The 26,031-nt window shown below is 41.7% G+C and overlaps 1 protein-coding gene across 1 annotated transcript in view; it reads left to right on the forward strand.

The window, feature by feature from the left end:
* The window catches only part of kiaa1109 (KIAA1109 ortholog), a 418,633-nt gene that overhangs the window by 27,415 nt on the left and 365,187 nt on the right, over positions 1–26,031 (forward strand). Inside the window, exons 4-10 of the mRNA XM_059965080.1 lie at positions 2,293–2,409; positions 2,764–2,842; positions 16,573–16,637; positions 18,460–18,640; positions 20,076–20,151; positions 21,019–21,212; positions 23,203–23,282. Of these exons, the coding sequence (XP_059821063.1) occupies positions 2,293–2,409; positions 2,764–2,842; positions 16,573–16,637; positions 18,460–18,640; positions 20,076–20,151; positions 21,019–21,212; positions 23,203–23,282 (792 nt within the window). The remainder of the gene's footprint in view (positions 1–2,292; positions 2,410–2,763; positions 2,843–16,572; positions 16,638–18,459; positions 18,641–20,075; positions 20,152–21,018; positions 21,213–23,202; positions 23,283–26,031) is intronic.

Genomic DNA, 26,031 nt, shown 5'->3' on the forward strand with positions numbered 1-26,031 from the left:
TTTCAGACTTGACGTTTCTTAACTCCACCTACAAAGATTTGACATTCTCTGACCCTATGTCACCGCTTTACCTGCTGATTTCTCAATAAATAGGCCTAAAATCTGTCTGATGATTCTCCCTTTTAGGATAATTGGTAATCTTCACCCCTGGAATTTTGTTATTTAAGAAATGTACCTATGTACCCTGCTGGATACCCAAGGTTATGTCCATGCATGTAAAACCATTCATAATACAAATTCAAGTCTTCTATTCCCCTTTGTTATCTTGAATTAATTGGATACATTGAGCAAAGTTGTTTTTGATCACAGGGTATTCAGATGTTGATGTTGGTGTATTCATCAGATATAATGATCCTGAAACAAGTTCAACTACAACAGAGTTAGCTATGGTTAATTCTATTGCAGCACAAAACATTATTTCCTTCATCTTGGGTTAAAGCGTGGTGTACCATTATGTTGCCCTTTCTTTTATCCTTTTTGTGGCACTTTTAGCTCCCTAGTGTCCTCATAGGTCATGGTACAGCAGATCATTTTGTTTTGTCTCCTCCTCTGGAACCACGAATGTCCTGTCACTAAAGACCACTCAGTCATAAACACAAGTTTCTGCATATGCTGGAAATGTTGAGCAGCACCCACAAAGAGCTGGAAGAACTCAGCAGGTCAGGCAGCATCTGTGGGGGGAAATGAACAGTCAATGTACCCTTGAGCTCTTTGTACGTTTCTGGCTATGCTCCTTCTGTCAGTTTTGTAATTCTTTTGCTCCTCTGTTAAGCCATAGCCTTATTCTGTTGCTGCTTCCTGATTTCCTCAATCAGCAACTGCCCTTTTCAATTAAGTGTCTCGTTTTGCTAACTTGTTGGCCTTCCTATTTCCCTCAGGATAATTTTGATTGGGCTTTCACCAGTATAATTCTATGTTCTTTTCCCCTCACATAGATCCCACACCTGGTTCTGTCACCATCCTTTACAGAAAATGAGCCATCTACAAAAATATACTGGATTTTTCCATTTCCTTGTGTCTTTATTCTTTGGTGTTTTTCTATCTGATCTCTTTCTACCATCGTTCCCTCCCCTTCTCACTCTTTGATTTAATACAAATCAACCCTTGGGATCATTTACTATCATAATCTGGTTCTCCATTATAATTAAGATAATCATTGAGGAAGATGGGAATCTTAAGACCCACTTCACCTACATCACAACCCTGCAGTGTCAAGGCTGACTGAGCAAATCATTTTAATTCAACCATCTCGAGGCAAGATAAGTGTGTGCTTTGTTAAGCTGATGAAGGAATTAGGGCTGATGATGAAAGCAAAACACTAAACTGCTGTTCAGATCGTATTTACTGAGTTCAACTGACTTTGTTGAAGTGGTGGAAGAACAGCAGCATTGTTGGGGGAACATACTTGGAAGAGTATTGAACTGGATTATGATGTATTCTGTAATGTAGTTTGCCAGATTTCAAATCAAGGCTAACTGTTTAGGAAAGTTGCTCGATGACATTTGAAAGCTATATGAATTAAATTTTCACATAGCGTTATGCCTCCCTCTCCTTTCTTGTGTTATCCCATATATGGGATATTTCATTAGTTGATTGTCCTATACAGATGCCATTTTTCTCTGAATTATCTGATTGATGGAACTAGTATAACAAGACTTTCAGAACAGAATTCTGCTGTATATAGTTCTTGAATTTCTTATTTATTAAAAACAATGCTTATACATCAGGTAATTCGTAATGGATCATTTCTGTATCACGAAAAAATTGGCCTTTTTTTGATCCAGATACTTTTCAAATCAAGTTTAATTATCATTCAGACCATACATGGATACAGTTGAATGAGACAATGTTCCTCTGGAGCCAATACTTTCAAACTAGCGAGAGAGAAAAAAAACCATCGTTATGCGAGAAAACACTCGTATAGTCCAAGTCCCTGAGTGACATGCAGAAACTTTTGAACGTTTATTGTCATTATCCTAAATAACTTAGAATTAAGACTGATCTATAATTTTAAACTAATAATCTCCGTTGGAAAAAATCTGGTGGAATTTTTCTATAGTGTGTATGTCAATGCTGTGAGTTATAAATGAAACAATTTGATGGAAATTTCAGAACAACCAAAAATGGCAAAAATTCGTTATCTGGTTATTCATTCTTATCATTTACTGTTTGCGAGGATTGTGTGTATTTATTTGATCATTGCAATCAATGTATTTTAAATAGTTATTTATTGAATGTGAGTGATTTTGGGAAAAAAATAGACCATGAACTGTACAATTTCTCTCTTTATAGCCACAATCCTATCATGCGGATGGATCATTTATTTGACTTACTACAATTCCCGTAATTTAGGTCTGATCCTGACTCAGGTTCTCAATAGACTCTATAAAAATGGATACGTCCACATTGGTAAGTCATTTGTTTCTTACTTGCAGAAATATTAATATATATTCACCTGATAAACATGAACATGAATTTTTTTACTTTCATTGAGAACTTTGTTTCCTAGTAATTGTATTTAAAATTTGTAATATTCACCAATATTGAAATATATTTTCAGGAAGTTTATAACTTTATATCTGTCCTCCATTAAATTTATATTTAGAAACATTCAAATATTATAATTAGTTGAACTGTTATTCGAACTGGATCTTGTGTTTGGAACACAGATGCCAAATTAAATCTTGTTTTTCCATATTTTGTGTAACAGATCCTTTGACACAACTATAACAGATAAAGTAATGAACTGTTTGTTTTTAATAGGTTCATTTTCATTCTCTGTGTTATCTGGAAAGGTCATGTTTCGTGAAATTTATTATATCAATGAAGATGTGTCTATCAGGTAGGAACTGATTCATATTTAGGGTGAAAGTTAAACTATTGTACTATAAAGTTCCTTTGAAAGGATGCAGTGCAAACTGAAAAATGGATGCAAGTTATATTGAAACAGTCACATGAGGTAAATTCTCAAGAGTCATGGACAGTGTGCATAAGAAATATAATTGAGTAGGCTAGTGGTCTCCTTGAGTCTATCCTGTTGTATAGGTTTGTGACAAATCCTTCTCTGTTATTGGATTCTCTGTATTGCCCAATTGGCAATAAAACTCAGATAATCTTGCACCCTCCGTAATTTGGCGCTGGACTGGCAGATTTTCCAGACAGTAGTTGCTAATCCTGTTTGGATGTCACCTTATTTTTAATTCATATTTTTATATTGTCACATGGTAGTGTAATATATTTACTAGTAAACCAGGGAGTGTGGGAACATGGTCCTGGTGAATTTAAAGGGAATGTGAGAGCGTAAATTTAAAGTGAGATTGGGGTACTGGTGATTTTCAAGGGAGCTTATTGGGAGTAGCAGTCAGAGTCTACATGGAGTGTGAAAATGAGGCTGTAGGATGTTTAAAGAAAGCATGAGAATTGGGCTTCAGGGTGTATGGTACAGGGCGTTCTACTGTATCTTGATTCCATTAATGTCTAAAAAGTCTATCAGAAGATCAGCAGTCCAGAACTAGCTGCACTTCTAAATAAGTTGTTCCATTATTCTTATAAAACTGGCATTTGGCAACATGGGAAATTGCCTGGATATGTCTTGTTCTGAAAATCCAATCCAACTAATTTTTGCCAGTTGTTCTATTCTCAGTCTTTAGCAGAACCAACATGTTAAAAAAAGAACAAATTGTACAAATGGCAAAAAGGTTCAAAGTACATTTATTATTAAAAGTAGTATGCAGTGTACAATCCTGAGATTTGTCTCCTACTGACAGCCACAAACAAAGAAACACCATGGAACCTGTTCAAAGAAAAACATTAAGCCCCCATTAAGTGAAAACATGAAGTCAAAAACATTAAGTCCTCATTAAGTGAAAAAAAGAACACAAATCATGCAAATGGCAAAAAAAGAGAGTAAAACATAGAATATGAAACATCAAACCACAAATCAGTGAAACATTCCAGGCATATTCAATTTAGCCCAGTTCATTTTAATCTAGTGCTGTGTCATTTGTTAACCTCAGTTGCAGAGCCAGTTCCCTCTGATCAAAATTGCACAAAATAGCAACCAAAAAGGACAAGTATAAACCAGAAAGCACATAATTACATGAACGACAGAGTGCAATTCACAAACTGCATCTATTTAAACCTTGCCCAAGTCTTCGGACTCCTGCAGCATTGTGGAAGAGGGAGAGAGACGATTTGAATGCAGGGATATTCGTCTAGGAGCAGTGGATGATAGAGAGGGAGAGAAAAAGTAATATATAGATATAGTGCTGTACACCTGATTGTCTTCCGCTCGCAACCTTGTTCATTGCAATCTTGCTCAACGATAACATACATGTTATTAATATGTGTGACAATAAACTTACATTTATAAACCCTATGCATTGACATCAATACTACATGTAACAGATTTTTCCCCACAGATTATTTCTTTAAAATTATAAATCAATCTTAATTCTAAAATCTTTAGGATGATGATAATAAACGTCCATAAGTATCTGGATCAAAAAATAGCAAGTGAATAACAAAGAATGTGAAACGTTAGACTGCAGGTGTTCGAAAGAGTTTTGGGGTGTTCAGTTTAGTGTAGCGTTGTATCATTTGTTGACAAGGCTAGTCTGCTCCGAAACAACCCTCTCTGTGCTGAAGCACCCCGATCAAATCATGCAAAATAGCAAAAAAAAAGAGTAACCAGAACCTAGAAAATGTAAGATGAACTGTAGAGTACTCCAGAAACAAGTCCACAGCTATGAACCGCACTGATCAGGCCTTGCAGCTTGGGACCCAACACTCCTGCACATTCCTCCGGCAGCACTGAGCGAGAAAGAGAAGGAGAAGAAAACTGATCAAACGCAGGCAGATGACTCTCACCAGCCACTCTCTTCCTCATTGATTTCATTCTTGGGTGTCAAGATCTCTGAGGACGTAACCTGGTCCCAGCATATTGATGCAGTTATAAAGAAGGCAAGGCAGCGGCTATACTTCATTAGGAGTTTGAAGAGATTTGGTATGTCAACAAATTCACTCAAAAAATTCTGTTGATGTACTGTGGAGAGCATTCTGACAGGCTGCATCACTGTCTGGTATCGGGGAGGGAGGGGATTGCATAAGACCGTAAGAAGCTGCAGCTGGGTGGCAAATCTAGTCAGCTCCATCTTTGGTACTAGCCTACAAAATTCCTGGGACATCTTCAAGGAGCGGTGTCTCAGAAAGGCAGCATCCATTATTAAGGACCTCTGGCACCAAGGGCATACCCTTTTCTAACTGTTACCATCAGGTAGGAGGTACAGAAGCCTGAAGGCACACACTCAGCGATTCAGGAACAGCTTCTTTTCTTTATCCGATTCCGAAATGGACACTGAACCCATGAACACTACCTCACTTTTTTAATATAATTTCTGTTTTTTGCACGATTTTTAATCTATTCAATGTACGTATACTGCTATTTATTTATTGTTATTTTTTCTTATACATTATATATTACATTGAACTGCTGCTGCTAAGTTAGCAAATTTCATGACACATGCTGGTGATAGTAAATCTGATTCTGATTCTGAAATGGAGTCGATTATGGGTGTGCCTTTAGGCTGCACACTCCTCTTTCAACCTCAGTGAATTCCCCTCGAGGCAGCAGAAGTGCCAGATCACTCAGTCGGTTGAAAAACACATAATGAAAAATGTAACTTACAGGCTTAATCTCATACAGATGAGTAGTAGATGCATTCTTAAGAGAAGAAGTAGTTACACTACTGATGCATGTGACAGCCCACTGGTGGTTTGAAGGCAAAGTAATTTGATTAAAAAATACTAATAACACCTTTTTGAAGTGAATTGTGGTGACCTATCACCACAAACGATGAACAGGCGAGCAAAGGCAAGATAAATTTGGCAGATGTGTTCTGCTGGTGTGCTGCAAAATCAATGTGGGTGGAGTTGGAGCCATGTTTGTTGGAGTGAGTGATTCAGAGGGGAGGAGATGGAACAGAAGAGTTTCAATGCCCATACAACTGGTCCAGCTGCAAGGTTGGATCCCTCTGTGCACGGAGCTCATTTGAAAAGTTTGAGAGGGACGAAATCTGGGCCCGGTGAGAATCATTGGGTGGTGTGGTCTTGGCCCGGGGCCCTTTGTAGCAGCAGTTCCTGGGTCCTCATGTTGAGGTATGATCCACTGTTTAGACAATTTGAATGCTGGCCCAAATGGACTGGAAAGGCAGTATTAGAATCAGAGGTGAGAGCCGTTTTTGCTCACTCTCCGCGATGGTGACTCCTACCTTCATGGTGCTGAGGCTCCAAAGACTACCCCAGCTGCTGTGCTCCATGCCCACTAATATGATGAACTGATTGATATCAAGGCTTTAGGCCTACTCCGGGCTGCTCCGGGTTCAGATCTGAGGACTTAATTTTCGGAATGTTGTTGCTCGCTTCTATTGTTTGCATTTGTGTATTTTTTCCCCTTTCTCTGCATTGGATGTTAGTCTTTTAAAAAAAAAAATTGGGTTCTTTTAGGTTTCTTGCTTTGTGGCTACCTGTAAGCAAGCAAATCTCGTTGTATAATATATACTTCGAAATTTTGAACAGTCTGCATGATGTCACTGTTTGTCTCTGTGCCATCCTGAAGAATTTGATGCAGCAGTTTGTAGCATTTGATTCAGTGTGGAGTTAAGGAACCCTGGTAAAATGAAATCATTGGGTATCAAGAGGAACAGACCTATTTACCTACCCCTTAAATATTGAATAAAATTATTGCTGCCCCATTACAGAATCTTTGGGGTTGCTGTTGGCCAGAAATTCATGTGAATCAGGCACAAATTTCATGACCATAGAAATGTTCTTAGGATGGGTATTCTGCAGTGAGTAACTTGCCTCCTGAAGGGTCTTGGCCTGAAATGTTGACTGTACTCTTTTCCATAGATGCTGCCTGTCCTACTGAGTTCTTCCAGCATTTTGTGTGTGTTGCCACAGTACTCCAAATTAGGCCTTATCAATGTCTTGTACAATTTCAACATGAAGTCCCATCTCCTGTAGTTAATACTTTGACTTATAGCCGGTATGTCAAAAGCTTTCTTAATGACCTTATCAACCTGTGACACCACTTTCAATGAATTATGAACCTGTATTCCCAGATCCCTTTATTTGATCACACTCCTTAGTGCACTGTGTAAGACCTACCCTGATTGGTCCTAACGAAGTACAAAACCTCACACTTGTTTGCATTAAATTCTATCTGCCAATTTTTAGCCCATTTTTCCAGCTAGTCCAGATCCCACTGCAAGCTCTGATAGTCTTCCTCACTGTCCGTTACACCCTCAGTCTTGGTGTTAATGCAAATTTGCTGATCCAGTTAAACACATTATCATCCAGTTCATTGATTTGGATGACAAACAACAACGGACCCACCTCCAGTCCCTATGGCACTCCACTAGTCAGCAGGCAGTGAAGAAAGCTAATGGCATGTTGGCCTTCATGGCAAGGGGAGTTGAGTATAGGAGCAAAGAGGTCCTTCTGCAGTTGTACAGGGCCCTGGTCATACCACACCTGGAGTATTATGTTCAGTTTTGGTCTCCAAATTTGAGGAAGGACATTCTTGCTAATGAGAGAGTGCAGCGTAAGTTTATGAGGTTAATTCCTGGGATGGCGGGACTGTCATATGTTGAAAGATTGGAGCGACTGGGCTTGTATACACTGGAATTTAGAAGGATGAGAGGGGATCTGATTGAAACATATAAGATTATTAAGGGATTTGACATGCTAGAGGCAGGAAACATGTTCCCGATGTTGGGGGAGTCCAGAACCAGAGGCCACAGTTTAAGAATAAGGGGTAGGCCATTTAGAATGGAGTTCCTGAATGGAGTTCAGGAACTCTTTTTCACCCAGAGAGTTGTGGATCAATGGAATGCTCTGCCTCAGAAGGCAGTGGAGGCCAATTCTCTGGATGCTTTCAAGAAAAAGTTAGATAGAGCTCTTAAAAATAGCGGAGTCAAGGGATATGGGGAGAAGGCAGGAACAGAGTACTGACTGTGGATGCTGAGCCATGATCACATTGAATGGCAGTGCTGGCTTGAAGGGCCAGATGGGCTACTCCTGCACCTATTGTCTATTGCCTTCAGTCAAAGAGGCAACTATCTGCTGCCACATTCTAACTTCTCCCACAAAGCCAATATTTAATCCAATTTACTACCTCATCTTGAATGCCAAACAACTGAACTACCTTGAACAGCCTCTCATTTGGGACCTTATCAAATGTTCTACTTATAACATGTCATTTAGAATTTTACTTTCATAAAATTATGTTGAATTCAGGAGCTATTACCTTGTTTTGATTCATTGATTGTGGCATTTTCCTGTCAGCTGATGTTAGAGTGATTAGATGGTAGTTTTGTGTTTCCTCTTTACTTTCTTGGAAGTGCTAGTTTCCAATGACTGAATTTTGGAATATCATTATTAAAACTTCCGCTGTCTGCAGCCTTTATTTTAACCATGCAATGTATAATCTATGTCAAGTGCCCATTGCCACTCTATATTAATGAATTTCATTCAAGCAAATTGCCACCTTTTAGATCCCTTAATTGCTCCAGGGCATTCTCTTCACTTATCTTGATAAGCAGGAATTTCCATTTCATTAGCTTCTCAGTGCCAACAGTCTCCGAATGTTCCTTTTCTTTCAACATGAAGATCTTGCAATATTTTCTTATGTTAGTTTGTTCTCATTCTTTTCCTCTCTACTTTGTTCACTCTTTTGTTTCAAGAACTTTCCCAATCCTTTTTCTTGTCAGTAATATATGCCACCTTTTAAAATCGAATATAAACCTTTGTTGTCGTTTGATCAATCACTCTTTTTGTGGACTTTTTATTCATGTTACAAGCAGTGGCATATGTTAATTTTCCAAACAATTTCATTTGCCCATGGTATTACAGGAAAGTTACTAACATGGTTAGAGCATTGGCTGATTGGTAGGGGACAGTAAGTGGGAATTAAAGGATCCCAGTGATTAGTGGTGTTCTGCAGGGGTCGGTGTTGGGAGCACTTCTTTTTATGGTGTATATAAATGATTTAGATGATGGAATAAAGGCTTTGTTGCCAACTTTGCAGATGATACGAAGATTGGTGGAGGGGCAGGTAGTGTTGAGGAAACAGGTAGGATGCAGAAAGACTTGGACCGATTAAAAGAATGGGCAAGAAAGTGGCAAATGAAATAAAATGTTGGAAAATGCATGGTTATACACCTTGGTAGTAGAAATAAAAAAGTTCTGACCGGAGAGAAAATCCAAAAATCTGAGATGCAAAGGAACTTGGGAGTCCATGTGCAAAACACCCTAAAGTTTAACTTACAGGTTGAGTAAGTGGTGAGGAAGGCAAATGCCATGTTAGCATTCATTTCAAGAGATCTGGAATACAAGAGCAAGGTTGTGATGCTGAGGCTTTATAAGGCACTGGCAAATCCTCATCTTGAGTAATGTGAACAGTTTTGGGCCCCTCATCCTAGAAAAGATGTGTTGGTATTGGAGAGGGTCCAAAGGAGGTTCACAAGGTTGATTCCAGGATTAGTAGGGTTAACATACAAGGAATGTTTGATGTCTCTGGGTCTGTACTCACTGGAGCTCAGAAAGATGTGGGGAATCCTTTTGAATGTTGAAAGGCCTAGACCAGGGGTCGGCAACGTTTACCACTGAAAGAGCCAATATGGACCCATTTCCCACAGAAAAGAAAACACTGGGAGCCACAAAACCCGTTTGATATTTAAAATGAAATAACACTGCATACAACGTTTTTTTTTGCCTTTATGCTATGTGTAAACAAACTATAATGTGTTGCATTTATGAAATTGATGAACTCCTGCAGAGAAAACGAAATTACATTTCTGCATGCCACAAAAACATTTTGAACTCCGAAAAAAAGACGTTGGGTTGAAGGTTACTCCATAGGTAGCCTACCTTGGATCGAAGAATTAAAAGAAAGCGCGCACTGGCGGGTGTCAGGCATTGGCAGTGGTGATGTATATTAATAGCGATAAAAACACGTTGTAGCGGTGTAGCGCTACACGCAGCGCTAAAATAAAGACACTGCAGTCAAAGGTAACTTTATTCGAACTAAACAGCCTTGATTTAAAGCCTCCCTCAACCCATCCCCGTGGGCGCGGATGCTCCAAAAGACACGTACTCACAAACCCCCGTAGGCTATCTCCCTTAGCCGGAACGGTGGCTAATTGTGAGCCGGTTCAGATGTGCCAGGAAATGCGGTCTCCACAACATTTTTAGAATGTACAAGATTGTAGCGACCCATTTCCTGGCGTATCCGAACCAACTCACAATTAGATAGCCTACGGGGGTTTGCGAGCACAGAGCTTTGGAGCCTCTGCGCCATGGGGGGCCGGTTGACAGAGGCTTAAAAGTGAGGCTGAAGTTTTTGAATAAAGTTTTTTCCTTCGACTGCAGTTACCGACTCCGTGTCGTAATTTTAGCGCTGCGTGTAGCACACCGCTACAATCGGTGACCCCGACGGTCCAAACGATTTTTGGACCAGAAATGACCGACGCCGCCTCTGTTCATGCGGTTTCGTTGAAACTGCCGGGTTTCTGGACACAGCGCCCGGACCTATGGTTCCAGCAAGCCGAAGCCCAATTCCACGTTCGCCAGATCACCTCAGAAGACACCCGCTACTACTACGTGGTGAGCTCCCTCGACCAGGACACAGCGGCCCAGGTCGCGGAGTTCGTACAGTCGCCCCCGGCAGACGGCAAGTACACGGAATTCAAAGCTCTGCTCCTCAGGACTTTCGGACTCTCACGGCGTGAGTGGGCTGCCCGTTTACTGCACCTGGACGGCTTGGGCGACAGACCTCCATCGGCTTTAATGAATGAGATGTTGTCTCTGGCCGACGGACACACATGCCTCATGTTTGAGCAGGCATTCCTGGAGCAGCTGCCCGAGGACATACGCCTGCTGCTGTCCGACGCGGATTTCAGTGACCCCCGGAAGGTGGCAGCCCGGGCGGACTTGCTGTGGAACGCCAAAAAGGTGAGCGGGGCGTCCATCGCACAGATCACCCAGCCACGCTCCCAGCAACAAACCAGTCCAGGCCCGGCCACAGAGCCCGCCAACCCCAAGCCCAATGAACACTGGTGCTTCTACCACCAGCGGTGGGGCGCAGAAGCCCGCCGTTGTCGCCCGCCCTGCATGTTCCCGGGAAACGCCAGGGCCAGCCGCCGCTGATGGCTACGGCGGCTGGCCATCGGGATAGCCTCCTGTATGTGTGGGATAGAAGGTCGGGACGCCGGTTTTTGGTCGATACTGGGGCTGAGATCAGCGTTTTACCTCCGACGAGTTACGACACCCGCAGCAGGGCACCGGGTCTCCCCCTGAGGGCCGTGAACGGCAGCACCGTAAGGACCTATGGCACCCGTCAGGTGCAGCTACAGTTCAGCTCCAGCCAGTTCACGTGGGACTTCACACTGGCCGCCGTAGCCCAACCGCTTCTGGGTGTGGATTTTTTGCGGGCTCACAGCCTACTGGTCGACCTACCCAGGAAGAGACTGGTACACGCCGAGACCTTTCAGACGTTCTCCCTGGGTGCAGCTCAGTTGCCAGCCCCTCACCTCGGCTCCATCACGCTGTCCGACAACGACTTCACCAGGGTCCTGGTGGAGTTCCCATCGGTTCTGGCACCGCAGTTCACAGCGGCCATGCCCAGGCACGGCGTACAGCACCACGTCCCGACCCAGGGACCACCCCTCCATGCCCGTGCTCGGCGGCTTCCCCCGGACAAGCTCCGACTGGCGAAGGAGGAGTTCCAGAGGATGGAGGAATTGGGGATCATCCGGCGGTCCGACAGCCCATGGGCCTCCCCCCTGCACATGGTGCCCAAAGCGACGGGGGGCTGGAGACCTTGCGGCGACTACCGCAGGCTGAACGAGGCTACCACACCGGACCGCTACCCTGTGCCGCACATTCAGGACTTTGCAGCAAACCTGCATGGTGCACGGATCTTCTCCAAGGTAGATCTCGTCCGAGGGTACCATCAAATCCCGATGCATCCTGACGACGTCCCCAAAACGGCACTCATCACCCCTTTCGGCCTTTTCGAGTTCCTCCGCATTCCGTTCGGCCTGAAGAATGCCACACAGACGTTCCAGCGGTTAATGGACGCGGTGGGACGGGACCTGGACTTCGCGTTCATCTATTTGGATGACATCCTCATAGCCAGCAGCAGTCGTCAGGAGTATCTGTCCCACCTCCGTCAACTCTGCGCCTGACTGAGTGAGTACGGTCTTACAATCAACCCCGCCAAATGCCAGTTCGGACTCGATACCATTGACTTCCCGGGCCACAGGATTACTAAAGACGGGGCAACCCCTCTACCCGCTAAGGTAGATGCGGTCCGCCACTTCCCCCGACCCACCACGATCAAAGGCCTTCAGGAATTCGTAGGTATGGTCAATTTCTACTGCCGCTTCCTCCCTTCAGCTGCCGGGATCATGCGCCCCATGTTCGCCCTGATGTCGGGTCCGAGCAAGGACATTACCTGGGACGAGGAGTCCGCCGCCGCTTTCGTTCAAACGAAGGAAGCTTTGGCGGACGCCGCAATGCTAGTACATCCCAGAATGGACGCCCCTACCGCCCTCACAGTGGACGCATCAAACACGGCAGTCGGTGGGGTGCTGGAGCAGCTCATCGCAGGTCGCTGGCAACCCTTGGCGTTTTTCAGCAAACACCTGCGACCACCCGAGCTTAAGTACAGTGCTTTCGACCGGGAACTGTTGACGCTCTACCTGGCAATCCGGCATTTCAGGTACTTCCTAGAAGGTCGGCCCTTCACCGCGTTCACGGACCACAAACCGCTTACCTTTGCATTTACGAAAGCGTCCGACCCCTGGTCGTCCCGCCAGCAACGCCACCTGTCCTACATCTCTGAATACACGACGGATGTCCGGCACATCTCGGGTAAGGACAATGTCGTGGCGGATGCGCTCTCTTGCCCTACCGTTCATGCCCTTTCCCAAGGGGTAGACTTTGAGGCACTGGCAGAGGCGCAGCAGGCGGATGAGGAGATTCCGAGTTACAGAACCGCAGTCTCCGGTTTGCAGCTCCAGGACCTCCCCGTGGGCCCAGGTGAGAGGACCCTACTCTGTGACGTCGCCACCGGCCAGCCCCGTCCAGTCGTCCCGACAGCATGGCGGCGCCGCGTTTTCGACTCCATTCATAACTTGGCGCATCCCTCCATCTGGACAACTGTCCGGATGGTTTCCAGCAGGTTCGTTTGGCACGGACTCCGCAAACAGGTCAGTGAATGGGCCAAAACGTGCATGCACTGCCAGACGGCCAAGCTGCAGCGTGGACTCGTTGTTCCGGAGCACCATAAACGGCCCCTCGTATGGCCGCTGCAGCGGCGGCCGATGCCCGCCCCTTCGTACAAACACAAACTTACAGTTCTGTAGGTCTTTAGGTACGCAGGCCGGGTGCCGCCCGTGCTGTGAAGTGGGTATGGGGGCCAGGTTACCGAGCTTCTTGCGTAGTCTGCCCAGGACTGCTGCGGGTTCTTCCTCTTGCCCCCTTGGGGCTGGTAGGAACTCCCCGGGGACGACCAGGGGCGCGCCGTATACCAACTCGGCCGACGAGGCGTGCAGGTCGTCCTTGGGTGCTGTGCGAATGCCGAGTAGGACCCAGGGAAGCTCGTCCGCCCAGTTGGCTCCTCGCAGGCGGGCCATGAGGGCCGACTTCAGGTGACGGTGGAAACGCTCGTGCTGGACGTTGGGGGGAAAGAGGAGGTTTTCACGGTGGACCGCCTCAAACCGGCCCATGTGGACCTGGCGCAACCGGCCGAGTTTCCGGCGCCTCGGCGCAGAGGCCGACCTCCCAAGCAGGTTCTGGCCCAGACTGTGGACATTGGGGGGTGTATCGCCGGTTCTGGGGGGGGGTTATGTGGCGACCCATTTCCTGGCGTATCCGAACCGACTCACAATTAGATAGCCTACGGGGGTTTGCGAGCACAGAGCTTTGGAGCCTCTGCGCCATGGGGGGCCGGTTGACAGAGGCTTAAAAGTGAGGCTGAAGTTTTCGAATAAAGTTTTTTCCTTCGACTGCAGTTACCGACTCCGTGTCGTAATTTTAGCGCTGCGTGTAGCACACCACTACAAGATCACCATAATCTTCAAATTTCGAATTACATTTCAAAAACTAACAAACTACAGGGAGCCGCAGCACAGAGATCAAAGAGCCGCGGGTTGCCGACCCTTGGCCTAGACAAAGTACATGTCGAAAGGATGTTTTCCATGGTGGCGGAGTCTAGGATAGAGGGGTGCCCTTTTAAAACAGAGATGTGGAGAAATTTCTTTAGCCAAAGGGTGGTGAATTTGTGGAATTTGTTGCCACATGCAGCTGTGGACCCCAGGTCGTTGGGTGTATTTAAAGCAGAGATTGATAAGTTATTGATTGGACATGTCATCAAAGGTTACGGGGGAAGGCCGGGAACAGGGTTTGAGGAAGGAAAAAAGAATTAGCCAAGATTGAATGATGGAGCAGACTCTTTAGACCAGATGGCCTTATTCTGTTCCTCTGTCTTATGGTCTTAAGACCATTAAAATCTACCACAATCACTGTATTACTTTTTCTTAAGGATTTTTGTTTTGTACTTTTCAACATTGCTTGTACTGATTTGCTGCACATTTTTCTGAGCTCTGATCATTTCTTACTGCAGCTATCTCTTAAGCATCCTATTGCTATCCCTATTGTGAAGTCCATCTTTAGCATCCAGGCAATACTATTGGGAAACCTAATGTTCTTGATATATATGATACAGTAACTTTTTGTTAGCATGATCAAACTTGATTTTGGTGTTCTTTGAGCATTTGCTGTCTTCTAATTTTGTTATTACATCCCTTATTTCTGCCACTCTCTTCAAAGGTAAACTTGATTAAGAAAAGCTTAATCTGGTTACCCTCATCTGATATTTGCCTTTCTGTAAGAAGCTGTCTCTCGGATTTTAGGATGAGTCTGATGGTGCTGCCCTTCTTCCTATCATTTCCATTTCTGAAGCTGGGATGCAACTCATTTGTTATAAATGATGGCTGTAATCCTGCTATATACTCCTGCTTTAAGTTATTTTGTTGATATCAGTTTCTTCCCAGAAACTCTTTCAATTGATAGGTCATAAAATGTCCAATGTATAATAGATGCATTCTTAAATGTACCTCAAATGTTTTTTCTGATAGTTTCACTTATAGAAAAAATTCCCATTTTTTCTCTTATTTTTGATTTTGTTTTAAACAGTACTCCTAATATTACTTTACATTTCTCTGTAATGCTTTTCTTTTCATGATACTTTCTTCTCTTCTTTGGCATTCCTGGGTAAGATAGAATTTACTTTCCATTCTAGCCTACATTGGTGTTTTGTGATCACCTTCATAGAGCCACCTTTGTTTGTTGTCAGAAATACTCTTTAAATTTTCTTATTAATGGAGCGTGAGAAATATCTTCCTTTTCATTCTTTTGTTCTTCCCTTCTCCTAAGGAGTATCTGGCTGCTTGACAGTAAGATTTAAAGCAGCAAATCTACTTGCATTTGTTTTAAACTTCTGAGATTTCCTGTCAGTTGTAGTCTGTAGTCTTGTTCCACTTATGTCAGTACAATTTGAATATTAGCCACTGAAAAGTTCATGGTTGGTTCTATATTCTGCTGGGAATGTCACAACAGTAATATAGTGAAGTTGAACATAGTCAACCAGAAATTAATCATCAAGGTTGAAATGTTGGGCAAATTAGCTGAAATGGATAATTTTCAGTGAGATAAGTCAAATTATTTTAATTTGGCTAGTATGTAATTTCCCTCAATTTCTAATCATCTTCACTTTTCAAATTCCTGGTATGCGCTTATACTTGCCCTCCAATTTTTTGCCATTCAGTCACCGATAAGAAAGCATTAAATTGTGATAGTGTGTCTAACAGTTGTCACAGTTCATTAATGTTCAGCTTTTTGTTGATTATTTTGAGCAGCCTTCACTTGTATCACAGTGAGTTGACTGGATATTGTTAGGTTCTTGGGTTAATAGTTCTGAAGTTCAAGATATTGTAGCACAGTATTAATCGGTTAGTATTCTTTTGCAAAATCACTGACTCTCAATTTTGTTTTGTATATGCATGTACAGGATAGAAAACTACTGATTCAAAATTAGATTTCTTATCTGTTTAATCTGACCTAATTCTTGAATGTCCTGTCTTGATTTGTTCCATTTTTGTTTTGGTAGTGTTATTACTTTGTTTCATAGTTCTGATATTTGAAACAGTATGCCTTACTTGAATGTATTTGTGGTTTGGAACCTAATTCTGTTACTGGCCATAATGTGTCTTAGAATATTTAGTTTCCAGCTTTATTCCTCTTCCATCATCTGTTGAAATATTTAATGGATTGAGTTTGACAGAACCTGGCTGAATGTTATTTTGTTGCTCATGTTTTAGCTTTTGGATTTGGTAAGTGCAGGTACCACGATCACAAGGTTAGCAGTTTTTATATTACTATGTATCTGCTGTATTCAACTGGATTCCTGTAATGGATTATATTCTTTTGCTATGTTTGTTCTGTCAGAATCCAAGATGGATTTCTTATCTTTCGTTGGTGGAAAATGTACAATCCCAAACAGAAGCAGCATGGTGAGTTTCTACTACCATAGTTAGTTATTATATTTATACAGTAGTTTATTCCTAACTCAAAAGTCGTAGTATGGGTTATTAAGTTAATGGTTTGGTATAGGCTTAACACAGATACATTAACGGATATGTGTTCCCCTTTTCTCCACCTGTCATGGTATATTTGCTCCTTAAATAGTTGCCAGCCTTAGTGAATTAGCTCAACTAGTTTGTTTCTATATGTAATTTTCTGTAGTTTTGTGTAATTGTGAGCCCATTCTTTATTAACCTCAAGGTACTGACAAATCATGCAAAATTCCATTAATTTGTTTTATTATTTTTACCTTGTTCATCATAAAGGGAGATGGTACTGTAATGCCCTGGTTCATACTTTTACTGTTATGCTGTATGTACTTGATTCTGGGAGTTCTGTAAGAGCAGTCTGTTCTGTTTTCATGCTTGTTTGGGTTATTGAAGATAAGAGATGAGGAGAAATCTGTGCCATCCAATTAGGATGGTTGAATTGAAGGCAAGGTTTCTCTGGTGAGGGACACTAAGGTTAGGGTTAGGGCTTTTGTTCTAGAGGAGATGGAAAGAAGACGCTGGGGAGAACTGGTCCAATACGATCTGCTGGGAGGCCCGTTTGTTCGAGATGGATTGAAACAACGTACTGAAGGTGGTGTGTGCTTCACATTGACTGAGGGCCCAGCACATGAGTGACAGAGAAGTTCAAGATGAGCTCCAACATGTGCACATTTGACTGTTTAATTAGAATGTGTCCTTTTCTTTTTGTTATTCTTTACTAACCCTTGAGTTAAGATTCATAATTCCTTTAATCATAAGCTGTGATTTACTTCTAGTATATCTTAACTGTTGGACTTTAAAATTTTAGATAATTATCATATGCTTAGAATGGTTTGTTTTCGAACATGTTGCTTGTTAAAATTTTAAATTCATTTTGTAATTAATAACTCAGCATTTTTCTTAGTTTATTCCTAACTGATTTTTTCCAATGAAAGAAAGAGGAAAGCATATTGTGGTGGAGTAAAAGCTTGTATTGATATGAATTGGATCCAAAAGAAAACTCATGTTGGTTTGCGGTAATCATTGAAACTATCTGCACCTCTTGCTGGGGAAGAGTTGGGAGAAACCATTATCTTTAATCCTGTATATATTTATTCTGTTTGAAGGGAATGTTGTATTCACAAAAAAGTGATTGGATAAAGAATTTATGTTTAATAAAGCAACTTATTAAGAATAACCCCAAGTAAATTACAACAGTATTTACTTCGGAGCTAAATCATTGCTAATTTGTACATCCCAGAATGTAAAATGAGCAGATAAGCACTAGATTGCACACAGAGGAGATACAAGCAAGTTTTATGAAAGCTCAAGAAGATTAATTATGAGGAAAGATTGCTTGGTGTCCTTTGGACCTAATTAAAATGAATAAAATTGAGAGGCCCATATATGCTAATAAAAGGGTTGTTAGTGAATATTTATACCTGTAGGAAAATTTAAGGTTACTTGAGTGGTAATGAATGAAGCTACCTTACTTGGTGGGGGGTGGAATTTGAATATATCATCACAATTTATTAACTGTCTAGTGGATACTTCATATGCCATAACCTGTAGGACTAGAAAATGAAGGGTGAAAGATGGGTTAAGTCCCTTTTTGTTTGGCTTGCGTGGGTACAATGAGTTGAATGATCTTCTGCTGTCATATATTTTATGAATTTGTGTTGCCGTCTTTCAGTTTTTTCTTTAAAAACTGCAGATTTTCAGTTTTGGTTTTAAACAATGACATTTTATATGTTACTGCAACCAGTACTTCCATTTGTTTTAGATCCAAAGGCAGAAACCAGATTATATATAACAGTGAATGGGTTTGAATTCCATGTTTACAATCGTTATGACCTGTATGCACATTTGCAAGAACTCTTTGGATTGGAACCAACAATCATTCCTAAAAGCGAAAATGCAAAGATCAAAAAGAGTAGGGAGAAAGCAAAGTCTAAACTTGAAAGGTATGGATACTATTAATATACTTCCTCAATACTTGACATGTGTATGTACTCCTATAACTAGTTCCCATGCCTGTGCATTGATTACCAAAACAAAAACGAGTCTCTGAAATGGAAATTTAACTTGGAAATTCATGATTCAAAGAAAATTGTGCTCTGAATTGAACCACGTTGATGCAGCACAGAATACAAAGTCAGAAATATTCTGTTTTTTCTCATTTTTTATTCTTACAGTCATAGAGTTGAACAGCACAGAAACTGGTCCCTGGCCCTCTGTGTCCATGCCAAACCTTTTCCTCCTCTAAGTTAATCCTCTATCCTCCTTTGCCTTAAATATCTAAGTGCCCATCAAAATGTCTCTTATTCATAGTGAATGAATGTGCCTCCACCATCTCCTCTGGCAGCAAGTTCCAGATATCACCCATACTCTGTGTAAAAGACGCCTTTCCCTCAAATCTCCTTTAAGACTCCACTTATTTTAAACCAACGCTCTCTTGACTTTGCTACCCTTACACTAGTAAAAGGATTCTGATCATCTATCATGTATGACTCTTATAATTTAATATATTTCTATCAGGTCACTTCCTAGTCTCCAGGAAAAATAAACCCGACCTAAAATTTCTGCATATCTAATCCAGGCAACATTCTGGTAAATCTAATCTGCACTCGCTCTGGCATAACCTTATCTGTCTTTTCTGCACTGTGTAAATTGCAACTTAATGTCTCAACAGCAAGTACACCATATGCTTCCTTCAACAGCCCTATCTAGTGATGTTGCCACTTTCAGGGAACTAGGGGCTTGAACTCCAGCATTCCTCTCTTTATCAATATTCTTTACTGTTCTATATTCTGTGTCTGACTCAGAATGCATCATGTTGCATTTGTTGGAACTAAATTACATCTGCCAAAACTATGCCCAACTTGCCAACTGATCAATATCTGTTTGTAGTCTTGTGTGCATTTCCTCACTATCCACATGCCTCCAATTTTCATATTGTTTGCCAACTTAACATATTTGCTACATTTACATTCAAGTTATTAATGGATTTCACAAACAGCCAGGATGCCTGTAGTGATCCCTGCAGTGTACCATTGATCAGACTTAAAAAAAAACACCCTTCTATCAGCCCCCCCCCCCCCCACCGCAAGCATCGGCAAGCCAATTTCATAAGCAATTAGTCTGCTCATCTTGTATGTCTGGCCTTAAAATAGAATTCGTCATGAGAGGAGCTGGTGGATAAAAAGGCATTTAGATAAGTACAGGATTCAGACTTAGTTCTGACAAGTAAGATTAATGCAGATGGGCAACTAATTTGGCATGGATGGGGTGGGCTGAACAGCCTGATTCTGTGCTGTGCAACCATCTCCATGACTCCTTTCATGTTTTTTTTGAGTAGTGGACGATGGAAGTTTATGTACCTTACAATTGTTTTCACAGCATTACAACTGAAACACAAGATCCTTCATCATCCTGGCGATCACTCATCCCAGTGATTAAAGTTGATGTTAATACAGTGAGTATACTCTTGTAATTTCATTTGCAAGAATTCCGAGTGCCATTTTGAGTAACAAAGTATCATACTTTTTGTGATGATGTCTTAAATTTACTTTTCATTTTTTGGTCTTTTCCATATGTCTGCTGGATAATACTACACTTAATTTTTGATACCTCAGATATACTGTTATTTTCCTGTGATGGAATACCTTATTTGATCAGTGCTGTCACATCTGCTATTTTCTTACTTAGAGCAGATATATTAACCCTCAATTATTCTTTTGTTTTTGGGAAAAATCTTTGCTCTTGTTAACCTAATTTTACATATTGTGCATAGGCAGTATGTCTCAGACTTGCCCTGTTTTAGCCATCCTCTTTCTAAGCTACCCAGTATTTTAATGCTGCTTCACTTTAGTCTTCAATGTACTTTTTCTTAATTTCACCCTGAGGTTCATTGTTCTACTCTGGGTAACATCCCTAAAAGGGCAGTGCCTTAAAAGAAATGGGACTAATTTTTGTACTTTGAATAGAACATTTTGCTTCAGAACTGAGCCCAATGTCCTATAAACTTGAATCCTATCCTCCCTAGCAGTTTCTTCAGCTATACATTGCACGTGTTGTAGAATTACTGACTTAGAGGCCAATTGTGGATTATAATGGTACATGAATGGGGAAACCACGGTACAAATATTCAGAAAAGTTATCCAACTTTTAACTCCATCTTCTGTCATTTTTAACATTATATATGAATAAAAATGTTAAATCTCATTATTCTTGAGAGTTTGCAGCTTATTGTTCTTTGATAAACTTATGACATGTATTTGAGTGTGCTGCTTTGAAAACAGATGATTAGTTCGGTTCTACTAATAAGGTTTTTTTTTATTAGGGTCGTCTGGCATTTGGAAACCGTTTTTTACCTCAGACCCTCTGCATAAATTTTGATGATGCTTTCCTAACTTATACTACAAAACTACCTTCTAGTCATCTTGACCAATTTATGCACATCGTGAAAGGAAAATTGGAAAATGTTAGGGTTATGCTTGTTCCTAGTCCAAGATACGTTTGCCTGCAAAATGATGAGTATGCACTTATATTTTGTAATAATAAATACTAAATTGTACTGATGAATGTTTGTAACAATATGTTTAGTTCCTTAAAGTATTAATTAAATATGCATTCCACATAAACATCAATACTATACATAAAAGTATTTATATTTTGCCTGTAGTTACCTGTACCACTTGATACAAGAATAAATTGAATGTTCTATAGGATATGCAGCATGGTGGCACAATAGCCACACCATTTCAGATATCTGCATTTGATTTCGATCTTGGGTACTGTCAGTCTGGTGCTTAGGCTTGCATGACTTTGCATTTCATCTGGGTGATCATGTTTCCTCCCATTCCAAAAGCTAGATTGGTTACTGTAAATTACTTCTTAATGCAAAGTTTTCATCCATTCGATTATGAATGAGCTTTCAAGTCGAAAACCCACCTAAATGTACATGGCAAAAGAATCAGAGAATTGTTTGGCTGATGTGAGAGAGTAAGTTGGAGGAGAAATGGGACTGTTGGAATTGCTTTACTAGGAACGGGCATAAACTGGGCGGACTAAGTGGCCTCCCTGTGCCATTATAATTAAATAAGCCTGAAGTACCTTATAAATCTGTAGATTTATGCTCTGAAGTGTAACTTGCTTAGTTTGCAACAGAATATAATCAGTTTTACAAATGCTTTGATTCTCTTAGCTAGGGTGTATATTGATGCTTGTTTTAAATCCTCTAATTTCTCAAAATTCTACCATAGAGCAATATAGCATGGAAATGGGTACTTTGGCCCAACTTGTCCATGCTGACGATAGAGCCCTCAAACTTTTTTCATTTGCCAAAATTTGGTACATATCCCTCTAAAAAAGATGGTGCCTTCGAACAATGTGAACCAAAGGCGATGTCCTTCAGACAGTTCATGAAACTACTACTTTTACTTTTACTACTTCTTTCAAATATGATTCTTCTGCTATTGGAACACACTTTGGTGTGTTTTTGGGACAGTTGAGCGATTTGGTGCTTTGGTGGCTTAAAGGGAATTTGGTAATGTTTCAAGCAGAGTATGTGGCCTGGAGGGCATGAAGCCTCAAGACGGGGTACAAGCCCATGATTGGCTCCATTCCTTGCTGAAGTTGCTGATTAAAGTGTCGAGCAAGATTGAAATCAATGGAGATGAGTGCAGAAGGCTCAGCAGGTGTTAAGCACAGTGTGGCTGTGTTTGACTGGTCTCTCTCTCTCTCTCTCTCTCTCTCTCTTGCTCACTGCTCCTGGATGAATGTGCCTTAGTTTGACTGGTCTCTCCCCATCTCCCTCCCCCTCCCCCTCTCCCTCCCCGTTCGATCCTGCTTGGAGGATGTTGCCAGAGTCTTGGGTCTTGTACAAGGTTTAATCAACGCCATTTGTGTTTGGACTCTGCAGTTCATGTTAAATTTAGAAAATTAGATAATGATTCTGAATATCCAAAATGGTAATGATAGTCATTTAACAAATTAGTTTATCTAAATTCATCAATTTTATAATGCATATTTGTGTGAAAACAGTTGAAATTCATCGTGAAAATTCATTATTTCACCCCTCCCCCCTAAAATGGTGGTACTTTACATCCATGCACAGAAGAGTATGTTCATTGCTAGCGTGGAATATTTTTAGTGCTCTGAGTCAAATTCAAATTAAAACATCCTTTTCACCTATGTTATGTTAAATTGCTAACCTGTAAAGTTCACTCCATTAATATGCCATATTTTCTGGAATAACCATTTATAGTTATTCGCTTGATGAGATTTAAATTTAGTTATCTTTGGCTTGTGTAATTGAATGATATTATTGTTAATCATTTACTGGTCATGGCAATGAAACTTTCATCCTCTCAGTTTATATGTTTGGACCCAGGTGGAGTGAGGAATATGCAGTTAGACTAATTGCTTGTGATCCATAGGAAGTAGTCTATGATATTTTTCATTATTAAAGTGTGAAATATGATTGATGTCATTTGGAGTTTAATTCCATTTTCTTTCTCTCTAGGCCACCCCGGTTGATGGGAGAGGGCTTTGTAGTAATGCAGTCAAATGATGTTGATATCTATTACTACATGGATGAACCAGGTCTGTTTAAAATGCAAAACTTGTATATCATTTTAGTTCAATTTAGTTTTATCCATTGTTGTTGCCCAGAATTAAGGCAATTTGATAAAGAAAATGAGAAGCATATTTTCATTCAATTTTTGCAGCTGTTTCTGTGGCTGAAGGCTTCTTCGAAACTCAAATCATGCAAACCCAAGTTTCAAAGCTCAAATCCCCAAAATTCCTGTTTGAATTAATTGGTGATTATCTTGTATATTAATGACATCTAGTTTTAGAATCACCTGCACGAAATAAATGTTAACCATTTCTGTCAAACATCTAAGTAATTTCTAATACTTCTTACAGGCTGTTTCTCAGCCTTATCCTTCAAGGGAATGGTACCAATTTTCTCATTCTTATTTTGTTTTGATAGCACTTTCTGCACCCCTGTATGCCTTCTGTAAATGGAGGCCTGAATTGTGGGCAGTACTGCCAAGAAACTGAAAACACTTCTGTACATTTAATATAACATCTCTGCTTTTTAATTATATTCTTCCAGAAATTAATCAAATGTTTTGTTTGCTTTTCTTAATGGTCTTTAAATAAAACCTAGATAGGTAGTTTTAATAATTTGCAAGCCTGTACCTCAAAGTTTTTCCCATTTAGCACTTTTAAAGACTTGTTTTAAACAGAGTATGTGATTGACCTTTTCCACCTCTCTGTATGTTGTATCACTTACGTTAAATTGAAATTCATGTGATACTTGCTGTTTTAATGATAGCATGTTTATTAAGTTTACTGCAACTTTTGAACTTACATTCCTCACTCCCAAATCAAAACTAATTAAATCCCAAAGCAAAGTACTGTTGGTGCTGAAAATCTGAAATAAAGAACAGCACTTACCAGATCTAACACGAGGAAATCTGCAGATGCTGCAAATTCAAACAACACACAAAATGCTGGTGGAACACAGCAGGCCAGGCAGCATCTATAAGGAGAAGCACTGTCGACGTTTCGGGCCGAGACCCTTCGTCAGGACTAACTGAAAGGAAAGATACTAAGAGATTTGAAAGTAGTGGGGGGAGGGGGAAATGCGGAATGATAGGAGAAGACCGGAGGGGGTGGGATGAAGCTAAGAGCTGGAAAGGTGATTGGCGAACGTGATACAGAGCTGGAGAAGGGAAAGGATCAAGGGAAGGGAGGCCTCGGGAGAAAGAAAGGGGGAGGGGAAGCACCAGAGGGAGATGGAGAACAGGCAGAGTGATAGGCAGAGAGGGAAAGAAAAAAAACAAACAACTAAATATGTCAGGGATGGGGTAAGAAAGGGAGGAGGGGCATTAAATGGAAGTTAGAGAAGTCAATGTTCATGCCATCAGGTTGGAGGCTACCCAGCCGGTATATAAGGTGATGTTCCTCCAACCTGAATGTGGTTTCACCTTGACAGTAGAGGAGGCCATGGATAGACATATCAGAATGGGAATGGGATGTGGAATTAAAATGTGTGGCCACTGGGAGATCCTGCTTTCTCTGGCGGACCAAACGTAGGTGTTCAGCGAAACGGTCTCCCAGTCTGCGTCAGGTCTCACCAATATATAAAAGACCGCACCGGGAGCACTGGACGCAGTATACCACACCAGCCGACTCACAGGTGAAGTGTCGCCTCACCTGGAAGAACTGTCTGGGGCCCTGAATGGTGGTGAGGGAGGAAGTGTAAGGGCAGGTGTAGCACTTGTTCCGCTTAGAAGGATAAGTGCCAGGAGGGAGATCGGTGGGAAGGGATGGGGGGGATGAGTGGACAAGGGAGTTGCGTAGGGAGTGATCCCTGCGGAAAGCAGAAAGGGGAGGGGAAGGAAAGATTTGCTCGGTAGTGGGATCCTGTTGGAGGTGGCGGAAGTTACGGAGAATTATATGTTGGATCCGGAGGCTGGTGGGGTGGTAGGTGAGGACCAGGGGAACCCTATCCTAAGTGGGGTGGTGGGCGGATGGAGTGAGGGCAGATGTGTGGGAAATGGGAGAGATGAGTTTGAGAGCAGAGTTGATGGTGGAAGAAGGGAAGCCCCTTTGTTTAAAAAAGGAAGACATCTCCTTCGTCCTGGAATGAAAAGCCTCATCCTGAGAGCAGATACGGCGGAGGTGGAGGAATTATGAGAAGGGGATAACATTTTTGCAAGAGACAGGGTGGGAAGAGGAATAGTCCAGGTAGCTGTGAGAGTCTGTAGACTTATAGTAGATATCAGTAGATAAGCCATCTCCAGAGATGGAGACAGAAAGATCAAGAAAGGGGAGGGAGGTGTCGGAAATGGAGCAGGTAAATTTGAGGGCAGGGTGAAAGTTGGAGGCAAAGTTAATGAAGCTCAGCATGTGTGCAGGAGGCAGCGCAGTCGTTGATGTAGTGAAGGAAAAGAGAGTGGCGGGTACCTGTATAGAGTTGGAACATGGACTGTTCCACAAAGCCAACAAAAAGGCAGGCATAACTGGGACCCATGCGGGTGCCCATGGCTACACTCTTGGTTTGAAGGAAGTGGGAGGATCCAAAGGAGAAATTATTGAGAGTAAGGACTAATTCCACTAGACGGAGGAGAGTGGTGGTAGAAGGGAATTGGTTAGGTCTGGAATCCAAAAAGAAGTGAAGTGCTTTGAGACCGTTCTGGTGGGGGATGGAGGTATATAGGGACTGGACGTTCATGGTGAAAACAAGGCGGTGGGGGCCAGGAAACTTAAAATCATTGAAAAAATTCAAAGCGTGAGAAGTGTCACGAACATAGGTGGGAAGAGATTGAACAAGGGGGGA

This window comes from Hypanus sabinus, chromosome 3 (genome assembly GCF_030144855.1).
Source record: "Hypanus sabinus isolate sHypSab1 chromosome 3, sHypSab1.hap1, whole genome shotgun sequence".
NCBI lineage: Eukaryota > Metazoa > Chordata > Chondrichthyes > Myliobatiformes > Dasyatidae > Hypanus > Hypanus sabinus.